This window comes from Branchiostoma belcheri, unplaced genomic scaffold, assembly GCF_001625305.1.
Source record: "Branchiostoma belcheri isolate BF01 breed outbred unplaced genomic scaffold, Haploidv18h27 scaffold124, whole genome shotgun sequence".
In the NCBI taxonomy this organism is placed as follows: domain Eukaryota; kingdom Metazoa; phylum Chordata; class Leptocardii; order Amphioxiformes; family Branchiostomatidae; genus Branchiostoma; species Branchiostoma belcheri.
In genome coordinates, this window is record NW_017802647.1 from 11,920 (window position 1) to 32,085 (window position 20,166).

A 20,166-nucleotide genomic window follows, 5' to 3' on the forward strand; every position below is an offset into this window, starting at 1 on the left:
ATATGAATGCATGTACCTACATGTGTAAATAGGTTACACATTTATGACTCAGCAAATAGAAATTTTGAGAAAAGCTGTTAAAAAGTCATATAAAGTCTCCGTAGTTGTTCATTTTATAACCTATTGTTTTGGTATGGAAAATCCTGTTGAAAGTGAATGATTTTTATAAAACAGGACATTAGCCTTTGGGGACTATTATCTATGCTATAGCTCGTTGCTAGAAATAAGCAGCAGCCTGAAAGCTCTTGTCAGGAAAGGCTATAGCTAGGTATCAAATATATGAGCCTTGTACAAGTGTAAGGAATGATTTCAAGAAAAAAACAGTATTCCCTATCAATCAGGAGTGATACTAGTACTAATACATCATAGCAGACATGTTTTGCAGTATTGATACTTACTTAATGGTCAGCGTCGTTCATTTTTGTTTCCTTTTATCAATTTGATGTTATCATTACCGATTTGTCACGTTTTTATTTTCAAATACCAGTACAATTGTATTAAAATTATCATACAGTACCTCCCTGAACATTTGGAATGCAGAGATATAACATTGCTTGTAAATCATTATACATTTGTATGATTATGAAATTCATACTAGTAGCATTGCTACATTACAACATGCAACATGTATTGCTGACTGCATTGTGTTTGTGCTGTATGTAGGCCCTGGCTGCTCTGCTGGTACTGGTGACCTTACTTGACCTGTTCAGGTCCCTGTGGGAGTACACCAATGGAGTCAAGGTGCCTGCTGTCCACTTTGTGTCTCCTCTACTGCTGGCCATATCTATGGTAAGTAACAGTGAACAAAACAATACATTGTATAGTACAGATCTCAATTAACTTCACCTCCCACTCATTTTACATGCGGTTTTAATTTGTTTATTTCTCGTGCAAAAGTCCTGTACATTGTGTTTACGATCAAATTGAAAGCCGTGTAAAATCTGTGAAACACACAGTTAAATCAGCCATGTAAACTGTACACACGTAATTAGCTGCAATGGTGTGTGGCTGTCTATAATGCATAACCGCACAAACATCTACACACTGTCTTGTATTTTACACGAGAAATGGCATTACTTAATATGCAGGTGTTTTAATCAAGAAATGATTATTGTATGGAAAGGTTCATAACCAGGTTGTGCTGCAATAGCATATATTATAATTGTAACATTCTGCCTCTTCTTATTTCCCAGTGCCTGGCAGGGTTCTTCATCCAGTATGAGAGACTGAAGGGCAGACAGTCTTCAGCCATCCTCTTCTTGTTCTGGCTGCTAGCCACTCTGTGTGGCATCGTCACATTCCGCTCCAATATCAGGGTGGCCTTGTTGGAGGTAAGAGATATGCTTGTCTGAAGTAAGACTTTAAATGATGTGAACTACTATATATCTTTGTCAGTCAAATTGTTTTATGCTTTGTCTGACCCTTACCTCTTCCCTCATGACCGCCATGAAATGCAGCCTGCAGGCTGAGCTTCTCATGAATAAAGAAATGTTAAACAAAAGTTTTACAAGATCAACAAAGAAGTTCTTGTGAATTTGAATGGTTCAAGCAAAATTTATTGTTTTACAGTAATGTATTCATTATTGTGAATTTCTCAATGATTCTGTATTTTCCCACTGGCTAAGGCAACTGACATGCATATATATTGGATATAATCTTTTCTAAGACCTTTGACCTAACTTCCTGTCAGTGTTTTTGATGTGGATAGCATAAGGAAGATCATGGAAACAAAAGCAAACACACACACACACACACACACACACACACACACACACACACACACACAACACACACACAACAACACACACACACACAAACACACACACACACACAAACACACACATAATAATCTGTACAAGTCATGTACATTTAGGACATGAATTGTAGTACCCTGGCTTTGTTGGCAATACACCAAATATCTGTATTTACAGGGAGGTGTGCAGGATACGTTTAGATTCGTGACGTTCTACCTGTACTTCCCCCTGGTGCTTGCTGAGCTCATCTTGTCCGTCTTCAGTGAACGAGCGCCACTCTTCTCTGAGACCAACAGAGATCCGGTAAAGCTTTGTTTCCACATCACAGTAACTAACTGTAGCAGTGTAACTGTAACTAACTTTAAAAAAGCCACCCGCCAACTGTTCACACAATATGAGTCCTGTGATTAGAGTGTGAATTAGGTATCTTTCATTTGTACATAATGTAATAATGTAAATTTCCTCTTTATGTCATATGTGTATTTTTAACTATGTCATCTGTTGTTTGTATTGTATGATCTTTGTATGAACCCTGGAAGACTAGCCAGTTTTGGCTAAAGGGTATCGTAATAAAGGAATAAAGGAGTGTTCTGGACAGCCTGAAATTTTTGTCCATTACCTCAATTTTGTAACATCATTAAATTGAGCACCAAAATTTAGAAATCTTGACCGTCTGAAATGCTATTTGCTGCATTTCCGGGGGCAAATCTTGCTGGTAGGCTAAGCTTTGTTAAAATTTGAGATGACAGGGCAAATTTTTGTCTGTCAAAATTGAATGGCAAAATTCCGTCAAACAACACAAAGACAAATGCTGACTAGAACATTGAACCATAGTGACTAAAGATGTGTGTGCTGGGGCATGAACTGATTATTATCTTTTGTCATCAGATTTCTGATTCAGTATTCATTATTGATCATCTGGACGTCTTTTCTACGTATCTAAACATTCATATTTTTAACCAGAAACCCTGCCCAGAGGAGACATGTTCCTTCCTGTCCAAAATAACCTTCTGGTGGTTCAACCCGTAAGTAGTCCTCTTTTACATCTGTACAAACTTTGGAAAAAGATACATTTCTGGAAACATGGTGACATCAGCATTAGTACTATGTACTGTATTCACCTGTGAAAGGCAGAGCTTCACTAACTTTACTCTTTCTAATGCTTGATATCAGAATTTATAAGGTCAGAAACTAACCCAGAAATGATGACACAGTCATTATCATAAGTGTGCACAGAATATGTTAACTTGATGTCACTGCTTTTGTAGAGTGTCCAGACACAGGGGTATCCTGTCATTCAATGGCCCCAATATTCTAGATGGAAGAATCTGAAAGTGAAGTTTTGTTTTCAAGTGAGATTTACCTAAAATCAAGGCCCTTCTGTTGAGGTGGAAGGACGATATATTATGAAAATATAGGTACCTATTTTTTTTTTTTCAAAAACTTGCCCAGCCGTTCATCTTTCCTACCTTATGTGCCATGTTTTTCAAGTTTGTAAACTGTCACTTGTTTTGAATGTCCTCAGACTGGTGATACTGGGGTACAAGCGTGCCCTGGAGAGGGTGGATCTGTACTCACTGAACCACGTGGACAGGTCAGATCATGTGGTTCCAGTCTTTGAGAAGGAATGGCAAAAGGAGCGGCAAAAATGCCACCGGTAAGATTACCTCTTGGGTTTCTGGCTCTCTGCTTGAGATGTATTTGTTTAATGGCATGTGGGTGAGAGGGCTCTTTGGTTTCCAACCAAGTTCCATTTTTTCACACTAAAAAAGCATATCTGGCATACAGTAGTTCATTACAAGGTACTGTTGCTTCTGTCTGCTAAACTTTGAAGTGTTGACATTTTTATGTTTTCTTGCCTTTTTCATCACTGTATAACACTCCAAAACAACCTTTCATTGTCATGAAATGTCTGGACTTTCTTCAAACTGTAGACTATAGTATATAAGCTCGTATCTCACTTTTGACTTATTGTAATTATATGGAAGTCCATCACAGCTTAACATTTTTCTCCCTGTATGTAGGTTTCTCCATATTTATGATGTACACAGTCTTCTTGTCTGCTTTTTCTTCTGATATGCAAACTCACCAGCAAAACATGTGTAGCAGCCATGAGTCTAACCTCTTTGAAAATGGATTATGTAAGATTGGGCATTGCTAAGGCTCCTGACACCGCTAAGCAAGATATGTGGCGAAAAAGCAACCAATTTGGACAAGGGATAAATTTGTCCTTTCATCTAAATCTCACTGATTTCCTCCAAATGCTCTAGAAGTAAGAAAAGAATTAAGGGTTTAAAGGTACACAATTGAATTTTTGATGCCTGAGGTATTACAAATTGAATACATTTTAACGGTACGAAATTTTACCCTTTCCATCTTTCATGCTTCAACAATCTCTTTTAGTTTTAGCTATGCTTCTGAACTGAATACTGCTTGCATTGCTTGTGACTTACTGTAGCAAACCTTCTTCTTGTTCTGTGTGTGCTGTATTTTACCATCACTTGTCGCAGCTCTCCGAAGCAAGGTTGCAACACGGGGTCAGAAAAGTAAGTGGATGTTGTTGGCCCTGCCATGAGGTGACCAAGTCTGTGGGTGTTAAGGACACTTGTTTATAGCTTAAATATACATCCTGTTCTTGTTTATAAGGTACAAAATGTATATCAATCAATTGAATATGAAATGCACTGTCCTACCACATGTATGTTTAAATGGATTGACTGCAAAGAATGACAATGGAGATGAAACGTTGTATCAGGAACTCAGGTGAATAAGGAGTTGTGAAAACAACACCACAGGAAGAAAAGACAGCTGATTACTTTTTCACACATTCTACCCTCCATTCTTTCTGGTCTGTCCCTAAGATTCTCCTATCCTTCTGCAATCAGTATTATTTTCTTTCATGCTTAGGACAAAGTAAAATACTGCTTAAGTAAGATTCCATGTAGTACATGTTGTGAACCATCCACATACCTCAAAGTTCATACATTTGTAGTACTCGTCTGTGATAATAAGAGGTACACAAAAATTTCATATTGAGGAGAATAGTACTTAACACCACTGACATTGAACTTCTAGTTTCGAGAGTCAAGATGCCAAGGTGGTATACAACGGCCCTCAAGGGATGGGAAGGGACAAATCTGAGCTGATCGCCGGTAAAGGAGAAGTGGAGATCGTGGAGGGATCCAAGGATGTGAAGCAGTGTAACCCGTCACTCTTCAAGGCTCTGGTCAGATGTTTCTGGCATCTGTTTGCCGTCAGTGCTGCCTACAAGCTGGTACAGGACATTCTCCTGTTTGTCAGTCCACAGCTCCTGAAGTAAGTACTTTTCTATAGCAGGGCTCAAAATACTAAAATTTTACCTAGTACTGCTTAGTGTGGATCATGTGAAAAACTGGTCAGATTCATTGCCATTATTTCTGAGTGAGTGAGTGAGTGAGTGAGTGAGTGAGTGAGTGAGTGAGTGGGTGAGTGAGTGACTGAGTGAGTGACTGAGTGAGTGCATTCACTCTTGTGTGAGTGAGTGTTGAACCAGCATATGCAGTTGGTATTTTAGTATGTTAGTGAGTAGAAAAAATATTTAGAGAAAAGACTTTCTTTGAAGCTGAAGTACATTGACTAGCATGGATATTTTCTCCGTATTTGCATTATTGTTACAAAATGTTTATACATTAAGATTAAAGGATTGCTCATTTGTTTCTGAAGACTGAAAATTAACTTGAATGGATAAAAAATCCCCTTTCTTTCCTTCCCCCCACAGGTTGTTGATTTCTTTCACAAAGGACAAAAGCATATTTTCATGGAAAGGCTATGTGTATGCTGTCCTGCTATTGCTTGTGGCCATCATCCAATCATTGGTGTTGCACCAGTATTTCCATGGCTGCTTCGTCATGGGCATGCGCCTGAGAACTGTCATCATATCTGCTGTGTACAAAAAGGTACAGTTAGGTCCCTTAAGTTGGGAATACTAGTACTTTTCTTAATGCAGTCAAATTTGCCCAAGTGACAGAAGAGGAGCCCAAGGAGAATTTCTTGAATGGCTAACTCAACTAATGAGCATTAGGGGCTTTTTTTATCTTTTGTGTTACTATATTCTACTTACCATATGGTCTGTTTTTGTGGGGTTTGTTTACAGATTAAATCTTTAATGATAATTGCTGAAGATAGTGTCGGGGCTCTTTTTCAAACTAGTCTGAACTGCTTTTGTTGTTCCAGTCTCTGGTGGTCACCAACGAGGCTCGCAAGTCCTCCACCGTCGGTGAGATCGTTAACCTGATGTCGGTGGACGCCCAGCGGTTCATGGACCTGTGCACGTACCTCCACATGATCTGGTCGGCGCCGTTCCAGATCGCCGTGTCGCTGTACTTCCTGTGGCAGACCCTGGGGCCGTCCATCCTGGCAGGGCTGGGCGTGATGATCCTCCTCATCCCCATCAATGCTGTCATGGCAAACAAAACCAAACAGCTCCAGGTAAAGCCCCCGTCACACATTCACGGAGTTGACCTCCTCATACGCTAGCCAAACCATGGTTAGGAGTGGGTCGACTGGTGTTGGGTTGATGTTCAGAGAATTTGGCTACAGTTCGGCTGTGCCAGCCAAATGTTTCAAAATGTTGAAAACATTTGGGAGGCGTTCAGGAAGTCCAATCATATTCATAGTTGGCTGGTTATATACACATCAGTGGTCAAAATACTTTTTTTCAGTGCTCTGCAATATTGCAGAAGAGTCAAAATTTTGTTCTGCAATTTGGAAATACTTCCTGCAAATACACAAGCCTCCATACTACAATCTTGCAGGTTTATAAGCATGAACTATTAATTGATATGCACATTAGTGAAGACAAATTTTTGGAAGTCCAAAAAGAAACAAAACTCAAAAGACAGACAAGTCAAGACCAGGTTGATGCAAATTAGTGAAGAAGCTCCTGTTGTTTCAGAGCAGGAGCTTTTAAAGTGTTGTCTGTCCTTGGGGCCAAGAGCGCCAAATCCCAAGTGCCAATTTTTCCTGCTGCAAAATTGCAGATTGTATAAATTTTTCTTCTGCAATCTTGAAAATCTATTTGCAGATTGCAGACTGCAGACAGGTATTTCGAACACTGCACATTTATATGTTGTGTACGTAATAATGTAAATGCTCATGTCTTCTTTAGGTGAAACAAATGAAGGAAAAAGATTCTCGCATCAAACTGATGAACGAGGTACTGAACGGCATCAAGGTGCTGAAGCTGTATGCCTGGGAGCTGTCCTTCAAGGAGAAAATCGAGAAAATCAGATCCAAGGAGCTACAGATCCTCCGAAACACTGCATTCCTCAACGCTGGAGCATCCTTCACATGGGTCTGTGCACCTTTCCTGGTGAGTCGAACTCTTTATTTCAGAATTTTTTACTTCTGGTAGGGAACGTTCATTTTGGATGGTAACGGTTTTGGTTTGTGTGTTCTGTTGAAAGCAGTTAGAAGTAGCAACTTGCTCATTTGCCAATACCATTGGAGTCGATGTGACCACAGCACTGATGCAATGCTGCATTTTGTTAATGATGTTCCTCCTCTTCTCCAAACCAAAAAGATCAACCTGACCTGAACCACACTGTCTGTTACCATGGTAACTAGTGTTGGGCTACATCATGTTGCAATTTTATAGCAGGAGGGATTTAGACTTCCGTCTGACCACATATGAATGTTTTTGAGTAAGAATTAACAGAGCAGACCATATGCAAAGGTAAACATTTGCTTTGCTTTTTCTTCCCATCCAGGTTTCCCTGACAACCTTTGCTGTGTATGTGATGGTTGATGAGAGGAACATTCTGGATGCAGAGAAGGCCTTTGTGGCCCTCTCGCTTTTCAACATCCTCCGCTTTCCCCTCAACATGTTACCAAACCTCATCACCAGTATGGTCCAGGTAGGGACTTCCACTAACCACTATTTCTTGGTTCTCAGATTTTTTCAGAAAAAAATGAAGCGACGGGGAAAAAAACAGGCCTAGGTATCCTGTGAATAGTATGAGGGTCCAAAATGTTATGATAGAAGCCATGGATTCAACCTACCAGTCTGGTTTATGAATCAAACAATGTATTTAAATGTTAACATAACTGTCCTTGGTGCTGACTGCCTTCCACACAAAAGTTAACATAACTATCCTTAATGCTGACTGTTTTCCACGCAAAGGTTAACATACCTGTCCTTGGTGCTGAATACTTCCACACAAAAGTTAACATCCCTGTCTTTGGTACTGAATACTTCCTCTCAAATGTTGCATACCTATCCTTGGTTCTGACTGCCTTCCATGTCAAAGTTAACATACCTGTCCTTGGTGCTGAATACTTCCACTCGAAGGGTAACATACCTTTCCTTGGTGCTGACTGCCTTCCACACAAAAGTTAACATACCTGTCCTTGGTGCTGACTGCCTTCCACACAAAAGTTAACATACCTGTCCTTGGTGCTGAATACTTCCATTCAAAAGTTAACATACCTGTCCTTGGTGCTGAATACTTCCATTCAAAGGTTAACATACCTGTCCTTGGTGCTGATACTGCCACACAAAGGAAAAACATGCCTGTTTTGGTGCTGATTATGGTAGACCACTATTTTTTATGATAGACACTGTTTTCTTTCTTGACCAGGCCAGAGTTTCCTTACAACGTTTGGAAAATTTCCTGGGTCACGATGAGTTGGATCCCAACAATGTGGACAGACACGTCCTGAGAGGTATGTTACAAGTCCTTCTCACTGCTGTTGACTAACATGATGAGAGCATTTGGCTCAGTACCAAGCTTTACGAGTTACTAGTACTTAGACAAGGCAAGTTTAGCTACTCAATGAGATTTTTCTGTTCTATGTATTACAGGTCCTCCTATTGCCATTGAGGATGGCACGTTCAGCTGGGGGAAGACAGAAGACCCCATCCTCAAGGAGTATGTATTTTAATTTACATGAGTAACAAAGACTTTTATTGTCCTAAATTGGTTAATATCTATATATACAGCTGGTATAAGTATCCCTTTGTTTAACACACCAGCTTCCCAGGAACAGTATATATTAATCCAATATGGCTACATTTGAAACTAATTCAGTACCTGAAAGAAAGCAGTCAGCAGGCTCACTTCAGCATATGAAACAAAGGCTCAAACAAACAAACATTATAAGAACCTGCCTTAGAGCATATAAGTATGACTGACACATTTATAGCAAGGCCGTATTGTTTTCATGAAAATGATTTGTATCCCTTGCAGTATTAACTTTGCAGTGCCCGATGGCTCACTGGTGGCAGTGGTTGGTCAGGTGGGAGCAGGAAAGTCGTCCCTTCTGTCTGCCCTGCTGGGAGAGATGGAAAAACAACATGGATACGTCGCTGTCAGGGTGAGAATAACTCATGCTTGTCAGAATTAGTACTATAGTAGCTAACTCTATATCATTCAACACAGTAACTAATACTATTGCTGCTACTTCTTCTACTGTATATTATGATGTATTTGTACATTTAGTATAGTTTATGCTTGATGATGAAGTTGATCCATTGCAGGAAAAGTTTGACTAATCTTGTGTTGATGTCACATGTCACGTGTCACAAAGTTATGATTACATTGTAGCTGTTGTTTGTTACAAATAGCTCTCAAGATTCAGTCCCTGACTGTAAGTTGAGTGGTTAGCCTTTGCTTGATATGTGCTAAGATTAGTGTTAAATAGCCAACAGTCCTCAAATTTTTCCACAGTTCTATTTGCATGTTTCTAATAGTATGACAATATTATTCATACCAGTACTTTTACATTGCTTTTCCTGTAGGGGAGCACAGCATATGTTCCCCAGCAGGCGTGGATCCAGAACGCTACCCTGAGGGACAACATCCTGTTTGGCAAGCGTCTGAACAACTGCCACTACAAGGAAGTCTTGGAGGCCTGTGCCTTGGGTCCAGACTTGGAGATGCTGCCTGGCGGTGATCTAACAGAGATCGGAGAGAAGGTAGGAAGTCATAAATCGGCAGGTTTGCAAGGCAAGGTGGTCAAGGGGCAATCTGTCATGGAGCAACCCATAGGAGCAATCTGATCATCCACAAAATTCACTCACAAATGTACTCAATCTTTAATACATGTATTTCGTTTACGAAAACTGCCAAAAGTGTGATAAAATTTCCACAATCATGCCAATATATTTTTTCCAACAAAGATGCTTTCTGGTTTATTCTGTCTTGTTCCCAGGGTTGTTAAATACATGTATATTCTCTCATTCCCAGGGTATCAACCTGAGCGGTGGACAGAAGCAGCGGGTGAGCCTGGCCCGTGCCGTCTACAGCGACTCCAACATCTACTACCTGGACGACCCTCTCAGCGCCGTGGACGCACACGTCGGGAAACATATCTTCGACAACGTCATCGGACCTAATGGCATTCTGAAGGGAAAGGTGCCTGTGGCTCTTGTCACTTTGTAATTTCAGACGAGACTGGATATTGGGGTTTTTGTTAACACAGCCAGTAATGTCTCTCACCTTCTTATGTTTCAATGTCTGTCACTGTCAGACAACTTCCTCAGAGCTTCTAATTGGAATAGTACTGATTCTCGCTGCTACAAATACAATGTGTATGAAGCCGATGTAGGTGGCACTTTTGCGGCATTTGTGTGAGAGAAAAATCCCAATATCCTCTCCGTGAATAGTTTCATCAGATGGAAAGTTACTGAGTAAAGAGACTCTTTTACACTAAACCAAGTCTTTTATTCACAGTCGGCGTTTCGGTGACCATCTGTCACCTTCCTCAAAGCAATTCTGACTGGTTCACATTCCACTGCAGCACAGGTGTCACTGCTGTAGAATGATGCATTCCCAAACGTACAATATTTACATATCTACACATGCATGTATACGTAGTTACAGGTAACTGTATCTACAATGTGGTCCCAAACGCACTGGAGTGTGTTGTATATTCCGGTACCCCAATATATACCCCAATATCCTCTGTTGTACCAACCTGATGAAATTATTGTTGTATACAGACGAGACTGCTGGTGACCCACGGGATCAGCTTCCTGCCTCAGTGTGACCAGATCATGGTGCTGGTGGACGGGCGCATCTGGCTGCTGGGGACCTACACCGAGCTCATGGAGCAGAACGAGGCATTTGCCGAATTCATCCGCAACTACGGCAACTTCGAGGACGAGGAGGAAAACGAGGAAGGAGATCCCACAGGTTGGAGGGCAATTTTATGTTACTGGGCACATATATGCTGTCTTAGTCCATTATACAGCAATTTCTAGCATCCCTCCAAGTGCCACATTGGATGTTAAAGGTCAACTACAGCCATCTACTGCGAAGAATTCCTCACTGCCAGCACAAAAATTAGACTACTCTAGAAGAAGCATGACAGAAGAGCATTTTCATTCATTACAAAGCTAGTATTCAGTTGTCATGTACATATTGATACCTTTAACGTCACAGGGTTGCACATTAAGAATGTGGTTGATGTCAACATATTCTGCATTGCACATGTGAATATCTACCTTGTTGCTGCATGTATTTGAAACTCTTTAAAAAAAGGCGAGTCATCTTTTCAGTATTACCAGCCTGTCAATGTTTCGACAGTGCAGTGTGCTTTCTACAGTTTCCTTCCATGTACAGGTGCGACTATGCTAGGATAAGCCTCACTCAATCAGAATCTGGTCCTGTTCTTTGCCAATGAAATAACTCCTTCCTGCCAATTTCCCTGTTTTTTTTACCTTATGCTGAACTTCTTGGCTGTCTTTCTTGCAATGGGTAAGTACACTAAGCTTTTCTGCTGCTTGCTTTCCATGTTGCCCCTTTTCTGTACATTTGGGTTCTTTACTTAAATAATTGTTGATGGGTTGGTAAAACAGGTGAAAATGCTCCTTTTAACATCTTAAACAAGTAAATCAGAGTAAATAAGATGCAGTGTTTAGTTTCTTGCGGTCTGTTAAAAGAATATAGATGTGTTTATGAAATAGGACACTACCTTCAATCCACCATAAGATTTACTTCACATAGAATTTAGATGTCTAATGATAGTAACCACCTGTTCTATTTCTTCTTGAACTGTTATGTTTTTGTTTGTTGCCGCAGTTTGTACATTAAACTGTATTACAAATAAATAAGTCATACATGTAATTATCAAGCTGGCTATACATGTAAGTAAAGATTACCAAATAACCAAAGATTAATAAACATCGTTTTACAAAATATGCTAAGACCTGTGTCATTTAAGAGTCCTTGCTAAAAAAAATGGTGCCTTCCTTTGATCACAAAGCATCAGACTTCTACTGTACTTAGCAAGTCTGTAAACTATTTTCCTTTTGAACCCCCAGTCATGTCCCTTCGAGAAGAGGACATCGGTGTACTGGTGGACGATGATCTGTCCCTACCGGCACAGAATGCAGAGGAGGATAATCCTGTCACCCAGGCCAGAAGGATGTTACAAAGGTACACGGAAGCTCCTGGGTTATTGGCAATGTAAAGCTTAGCTACTGTGAAGCAAAATTCTAGATGGAAATGCACTGTCTTGTGCTGTGTATTTCTTTAGATAGATGTACATTTCCTTTTGGCCTATAGACACACTACTGATGACTGCAAAGACAATAGACAATGTAGTTCAGAAGTTTTTTCTTGTTACCCGGTATTCTTCACATTCACTCTTCACAAGTCCTCATAGGTTCCCAAAGGCAACAGCTGTTGAGGACGTTTGTTTGTTTATTTCTTTGTTGGCTACATGGTGTCAAGAAAGCTTGCCACCTGGCCTTGAAAACTTTGGTCATAAGTTGGGATGAGTTGGTTGGAACTATTCATAATTGTTCTCTTGGACGTGCCGAATTCAAATGTAAGCACAGATCTAGATCTGTCAGTATCGTTGATCACCGCCCATGTTGTTTGCTAATAGCAGTATTCTTGTAATGAGTCTTACGAAAACAACATATCATTGATGTTCTCCCAATGCATTTTGACAGACAAATGAGTCGAGACAGCCGTGTGCGAACAGTGAGCATGAGAAGTGACACCTCGTTCTCAGAAAGAGGCAGCCAGCGCAGCTTACACCGCAGTCATGAGGGGACACCGGAGAGCCCGTCCAAAACGCTTGACGGCATCGCAAAACCCATCCCGCTGAAACGCGTCCTCTCTCACGAGCAGAAGTGTCAGCTGCCCCAGAAGAAAGACACCAAGGAAGGAGACAAGCTTATACAGAAGGAAGTGGCAGAAACTGGCAGGGTATGTTAGAATTAATTATAAAAGTAGTCTCATTTTGATTGAATTTCCAAGTAAATGAACATTAGATCCAAGCATAGTCCATGTTTTACTCCAGTATCCCAAACTTGCAAAACTTCCTGTTGTTCTTAAGATTCAACAAGGCCTTCTTAAGATTATGTCTTGAACACCTGGATATTTGGAGTGTACATACCTTCTGTATCTGTATAGCCAGTTACTATAACCGCCCCTTGGCATATCACACCAGCTTCGCAGGCACGTATCGCAGCTGCAGCTAGCTACATTACACCTAACTTTTGAACATCTAACTCTAAACATTGTTTAAAGCTATCTAATACCTTTGGGATTACTGATGCTACATTAGTAGATATAGATCTCTTCAAATTTGTCTTTTTATCAATGTAGTGGTCTTAAGTAATTATGAGATTTGACAGTACATGAATGTTGCCTGCAAAAACAAAAAGGCCAGCTCTGACGACATGACAATTTTCCTGATCTGCAGGTGAAAGCCTCAGTGTTTGTTGAGTACATAAAATCCGTGGGCATCGTCTTGTCCGTCATCATCTGTCTGCTGTACTGTGCTCAAAACGCAGCGTCCATCTACTCCAACATTTGGCTGAGTGAGTGGAGCAACGATCAGCCCATCAACGGCACCCAGGACACCGCCAAGAGGGACCTCCGCCTCGGCGTGTACGGGGCCCTCGGAATCGCACAAGGTGACGTAAAAATATCTCCATGCACACGTCAGCTTTCTTAAAATACAGTATGACTTAATACGTAATTCATTTGATGTTTGAAATATGAGGTTGCAATGTGTCCTTCTGGTGAACAAGATAATGTAATTACATTTTTTATCAGTTTAGACATGCAGAATAAGAGCTAGGGAAATCCACACAGCAAGTAGAGGGCACTCTAGTGTGGTTATAAATTGTACCCATGTTGACTTAAGTGCAAAATGTGCCTTCAAGTTTATTCAGTCTGTCAGTGCATTGCTTTAACGCAAACAATGTACATGTACAAATGTATGTGCAGTTGGTGAATAATTTCCAATGTTTTTGTATTAGCTAAAATGACTGTACATGAAGTTCACACCTTGTTTGTAAGAAATTGTGGAACTGTTTCTTTGTGCAGTTGCAACAGCAATAGTTATCTGTCCATAGCTACAGCATAGATTCTGATACATGTATGTTTGGCCGCAGGTCTGTTTGCAATGTGCTCCAGTTTTGCTCTTGCTATTGGAGCGTTGTTCGCCTCCACGGCTTTGCACACTAGCCTGATGAACAACGTATTGCACCTGCCCATGGCGTTCTTCGATACCACGCCCCTTGGCCGCGTCCTGAACCGCTTTTCACGGGACATTTACACCGTGGACCAGATAATCCCCATGTGCATGCAGATGTTTCTCTACACGTTCCTGAGCACCTTCAGCACCATCATCGTCATGACCTACAGCACACCCCTCATACTTGTGGCAGTGGTGCCCAGCATTCTCCTGTATCTCTTCATCCAGGTACACAATGTGCATAGAGCAGGCCGCAAAATGATCACAGCACACGTCACCACACTCAGCCAGTCTTCTCACATCCCATGTAATCTGTCTCTTTTTCAGGTCATACAATACCTCCCTGGATGCTGCTTTTCTGTCGTCAAAACAGTTTGCTGTGCCTCAGTCATTTGTTAACAACACGGTGTTCTGTATTCATGCTCATTCAATGTATGGAGTAGATACCTTGGTGACTTCTTCTTTTACCTTCCGTCTCCTCAGGTGTGTCTGTGATGCTGTCCAGTTTCGTCCTTGCTACGGGGGCCTTGTATGCCTCCACAAGCTTGCATGCTAGCCTGATGGACAATGTCTTCCATCTGCCCATGGCGTTCTTTGATACCACGCCGCTTGGCCGCGTGCTGAACCGCTTCTCCAAGGACATTTACACGGTGGACCAGATAGTGCCCATGTGCATGAGGGCATTCATGAGCACGTTTTTGAGCACTCTCAGCACGATCGTGGTCATGGCCTACAGCACGCCCCTGATTCTTGTCGTGGTGGTGCCCTGCATCCTCTTGTATCTCTTCATACAGGTACTGAACATGCTGAGTGCAAGTCTCAACACAACTGAAACACGCCACCACACGAAACCAGTCCAGTTTCTACTGCTGTCCATCTCTAACCTGACTGTAGTCTTCCAGGTCCTGTAATGTTTCCCAAGGTGCTGTCATCAAAGCAGCTGCTGTGTCTTCTTATTTCTAGCCATGTGCTGCTTACAGTATTCTCAATTAGTACTAACAATCTTAGTAGATGCAACTTGAATGTACTGTAGATGTAGTTTTTACTGTAGATGTAGTTTTTTTTCTCACATTTTTCTGTTTTATTTTCCTTCTGCTCAGGTGCTTTTGCAATGCTTTCCAGTTTCACCCTTGCTACCGGAGCCTTGTATGCCTCTACAAGCTTGCATGCTATGCTGATGAACAATATCCTGCATCTGCCCATGGCTTTCTTTGATACCACGCCGCTCGGCCGCGTTCTGAACCGCTTCTCCAAGGACATTTACACGGTGGACCAGATAGTGCCCATGTGCATGAAATCGTTCTTGTTCACACTTTTGGGCTCACTCAGTTCAATTGTCGTCATGGCCTATAGCACACCCATAATCCTGGTAGTGGTGGTGCCGCTCATCCTAGTGTATCTCTTCATCCAGGTACAGAACATGCCAAGTGCAAGTCACCACACAACTGAAACACGCCACCACACAGAAAATCGTCCAAATCCTCTTGCTGTCAATGATTTTAACCTTACTGTACAACATAGTCTTTCAGGTTCTACAAGATTCAGCTTAGATGCTGGCCTCTCTGTCATTAGACCAGTTGTACATTCTGGTCATCGGCCAATCTTGCATCTTGTAGGAGCTAACTGTACTTTCCTGTACTGTACATATATAGTTCTGTAATATTCTCTTTACATTGATGACATGAAACCAACAGTTACTGCACAAATATGTTTTCAAGTTGATATCTCTCACCACTGAATCCTTTTTCCTTGACTGTTATGAAAGGTACTGTTCATGCAGGGACTTCTTCTCAGCTTTTTTCTAGTGAAGAATGAACAATGTCATGTTATGTACAATTGGCTCCTTTCTAAATGCTCCATTTACTCTTTGATTACTGCAAAGTGAAATTGAATTTCTTAGCATCAATGCTCAGTTTTAAAACAATTGTCATACAAGGGATCCTTAAGAAAATACAAGCTGCTTACCTAATGTGATATAAACTGCCCCCTAAAAAGACAGAAAATTTGTGTTCTTTATATATAGCTGCAAGGTAACACAGCTACAGTTACTGGTAGTAAAGCATATAAATGTAGTTACTGGTAGGTAGTAAAGCATATAGTAGTTTCTACTGCCAAAGGCTTGTTGATCAATGCAGATGCAGATATCACATTGATGGCTTTAGCACTATAATGCTCAACAAGGTATCTCTGAGCTTGCTTTAGATATACCATCTTAGATTTGTCAATTAGTATAAATCTGTGCCTACTGGATGTAGTGTGCAGGCATTGATGTCTTGGTGTTTTAGTCTACGGTGACCTGTTACAAGCTACATTGTAGATATTCCTTCCAGATTAGGTTGCTTAATGCTACCTACTTTCTATCATGGTAATCATAATATTATCACTGCTTCACAGGTGAGTTTAAAAACTTAAATAGATTCCCAGATACTAGGAATTTCTGCTGCTGCAAGCATACTGTTGTTGCCTTTATCTCTCTGTTTGATTCACATCATCATTATGCAGATGAATTTCTGCAAAAGTATAACATAGCTAATGAGTAATGTATTAGCAGAGCATAGCTATTTAGGGAGGATTTCTTTAGGTTTCAAAGGTTCTACCCAGGAATTTAGGGTATGGTGGTGCCATTACGAGCGTGTGCAGTACCTAATGCAACATTTTGGAATTACATGTAACTTATAACTGTTACAATATTTGAATAAGGACCTGTGGATGGCGTGAAATTTGCATTTTTACTCTTCATTACTGATGATTTCATATTTCTGAACAGGACTGACAAGCTGAACACTTTTATCAATGAAATGCTTTTATCAATGAAATGCTCATTGATACAACTACTTGTAACTGAAGGTCTTGTTTTTTTCCACTTGCCCATAGGTTTGGCTGTTTCTTTGTCCAGATTTGCCATAGCCTATGCGGGAATAGTGGCATCCCGAAACCTCCACTCTATCCTGCTATCCAGTGTACTGTCCCTCCCAATGGAGTTCTTCGATACCAACCCGCTCGGGCGCGTTCTGAACAGATTCGGACATGACACGTACACGATCGACAGTGTCATTCCGGAAAGAATGAACAGTCTCCTAAGCTGCTTCTTCAAAGTTTTAAGCATCCTTGTTGTTGTCATTATAAGCACACCTATATTTGCCACTGTGCTGCTTCCACTCGGAATTATTTATTTCTTTGTACAGGTAAAGTGGACGTTTTATCCCAGCAAAAAAGCTAAACATGCCTGCAATGAATCTCACTTGAACCCAATGGTGATTGGATATAATCATTATAATCATTGATTATGATGACAGTCTGTCTAATACATGTGTATGTGGTACACTACTGTAATTGTACCTTCTTGTTGATTGTTTCGTGAATAACAGAAGAGCTAGTAAATGGGTTACAGGGCCAGGGTTCTGTCTGTGTTTTGGCTTAAAGAAAATGGTGGTGATTGTGATCATTGATCAAGGTTGTTTCATATCTTCTTTTAGTAATTGCTTGATGTCTTCTTCTGTCTGTGTTCTTCTATGTCTGTCTTTTGATTGTTTGCTCTCTTTTTCGAAGTGTATCTGAAAAACAATGTTCTCAGTAGTATTTTTCAGTGGGCAGCAGTTAGCATTATCATTAGTGGTTGTTTATTGCAGTACTAGGAGTTTTTAATGCTATCCATGCAGCTTTTACATGTACTTGATACCTTGGTATATATATATATATATATTATGCAATTATGGTATCTTGCTTTGGGATATAGAAACAATCCTCTGGTGATGCAAACTAGTACTCTTGACATAACTGATAAATAGTGAAGAGTCATCATCATTTGAAATAGACTTTGTTAAATGTTTCTCACCTCATGATGTTTCCTTGCTGAATTGTGAAGACAACATGCACATTACAGCATGATATTAAGGTGTGCTTGATTCTACTCCTTTCTTCTATGCAGCAACCATTCTTATAAAGGGGCATGTTGATACCTCCTAACTAGAATTTAATGACCAGTATTTCTTTTTTTCTTTTTAGGCTCCAGAATTTGAAAGTTGACAATTGAAGGCTTATAGCTTTACTCAACTTGGCATAACAATTGAAGGCTTATACATTATGTAGCTCTGCTGAAAGTGCCATAACAATTGAAGGCTTATAGCTCTGCTCTTGGTACCATTAACACAGCTTCCCTCTTCTTGCCATCTACATTAGGTGTGGCTGTGGTTCTCACAGCATTCGCTGTAGCGATGGGAGGCTTTGTCTCGGCGAAGCACGTGCACAGTATCTTGGTGTCCAACGTGTTGCGCCTCCCTATGATGTTCTTTGATTCCACCCCTGTCGGACGAATCCTCAACCGATTTTCCCAGGATGTAAACACGGTGGATTCCGTCCTACCCGCCAGGATGTCCAGCATCATCCACTGTTTCACTAAAATTCTCAGCGCCATTATTGTGATAGTCATGAGTACACCTGTCTTTGCAACTGTCATACTGCCGCTCGGACTTATCTACTTTTTCATCCAGGTAACACCCACATGCACCTGGAGGTACGCCTGCAGGCCACACCTTTTTTATTTGTATATTTGCCTGCAATAGAGTATTGCTATTGCTTGTCTGGGCTGTGGAATTTAAGATACTTGAATTGGAGTAGACTGCTTTTTGATCATACACATGTATTAACAATCAATGGCAGTTGACATCAGTTCTAAATCAAATGTGCATTTTCATCTGTGAACCATTTCATCTGTGAACTTCTGTATTTGTCCATAACATTTTGTGTACTAACCGACATTGAAAAGCCACTTACATTGTAGACGACTGACAAAACGCATTTTGTCCTTATATGTATCTGTAGTACATGTTCGGTATGGAGAGACAAAGGTTTTGAGTTATTCAGCATATGCATAGTCCATCTATAGAGGAGAGTCAGGCAGTTAAGAGATGTTAACTGACTATTTGCATATGGGAAATCTACAGCATTTCCAGTTGATTGAATCCAAAGTCAGCCTCTCATGTGCCTTGCAGTTGTCCTTTAGTTCTAACTAACAGTTACTTGAAGAGAAACATCCACGTCTTGTCCAGTGCCTTCTTTCACAGCACCTCTGCCCACTGTTCCAAGCAGTCATGGTTTAGTGCTTGGGACAAAATTATCCTTCCTCAAACTTTGGCTGGCTGGCTTATGTCTGTTAGCAGATGAATGTAGAGTCCCTCCATAGCTTGGGCTGTGTTATACACAGTGTTGTTGACAGTTGCAATGCTTGTCAGTGTAATTGTTGTCATTTGCCCTCAACTGTAGGTACAAATACACGCACAGAATAGAGTTACCCTTCTACAGGCACTCATAAACTGTGTACTGATGCTCTCTTATAGTCCAGTCAGCATTAGTTCTCATGTATCTTTACATGTAGGACAGGTGGTACTGTTTCTTCATAGCCCCCCTCCCCATTTGCTGGATGTTGTGCCAAGATGACCTTAGACTTCCAGGGGTTAACGTTTCTCCAATGTCATTATATTATAATGAAGCTTTTATTGTGTTGCAGGACTCCTAATCCTTGCAGGAGGTTCCTTACTTGGTTCTGAGTCTGACAGGAGAGAGGCCCTTAGACTTCCAGAGGTTAAAGGCTACAATGTAATCTTATTATAACAAAGGTGTTATTTTCTTGCAGGACTCCTAACCCTTGCAGGAGACACATTACTCACACTGGGTGTTATACACGCTGCCATGTGCCTCCATAGAGACATGCTTGCCAACATCTTACGCTTGCCGCTGACTTTCTTCGATGTGACGCCCCTCGGACGAATCGTAAACCGATTCTCATTGGATGTAGAGATATTGGACACAAAGATATTCTGGATCTTGTCGGACATGGTCTATTGTTTCTTCGAAGTCTTGAACCATCATTATTGTTGTGAGCATCGTCAACACCCTTGTTCCTCACTGCACTGGTGCCGCTCATGATACTGTACTA

The 20,166-nt window shown here is 40.9% G+C and overlaps 1 protein-coding gene across 1 annotated transcript in view; it reads left to right on the forward strand.

Moving 5' to 3' along the window:
• The first annotated feature begins 691 nt into the window (after positions 1-691).
• Positions 692-20,166, forward strand: part of LOC109463292 (multidrug resistance-associated protein 1-like) — a 30,072-nt gene continuing 10,597 nt past the window's right edge. Inside the window, exons 1-20 of the mRNA XM_019760039.1 lie at positions 692-789; positions 1,194-1,331; positions 1,932-2,057; positions 2,718-2,779; positions 3,280-3,411; positions 4,265-4,300; positions 4,830-5,069; positions 5,512-5,689; positions 5,967-6,221; positions 6,901-7,104; positions 7,502-7,648; positions 8,372-8,456; positions 8,596-8,662; positions 8,981-9,107; positions 9,532-9,708; positions 9,980-10,147; positions 10,735-10,927; positions 12,076-12,172; positions 12,694-12,952; positions 13,452-13,665. Coding sequence (XP_019615598.1) covers positions 787-789; positions 1,194-1,331; positions 1,932-2,057; positions 2,718-2,779; positions 3,280-3,411; positions 4,265-4,300; positions 4,830-5,069; positions 5,512-5,689; positions 5,967-6,221; positions 6,901-7,104; positions 7,502-7,648; positions 8,372-8,456; positions 8,596-8,662; positions 8,981-9,107; positions 9,532-9,708; positions 9,980-10,147; positions 10,735-10,927; positions 12,076-12,172; positions 12,694-12,952; positions 13,452-13,665 — 2,908 coding nt within the window. The 5' untranslated portion in view covers positions 692-786. The remainder of the gene's footprint in view (positions 790-1,193; positions 1,332-1,931; positions 2,058-2,717; positions 2,780-3,279; positions 3,412-4,264; positions 4,301-4,829; positions 5,070-5,511; positions 5,690-5,966; positions 6,222-6,900; positions 7,105-7,501; positions 7,649-8,371; positions 8,457-8,595; positions 8,663-8,980; positions 9,108-9,531; positions 9,709-9,979; positions 10,148-10,734; positions 10,928-12,075; positions 12,173-12,693; positions 12,953-13,451; positions 13,666-20,166) is intronic.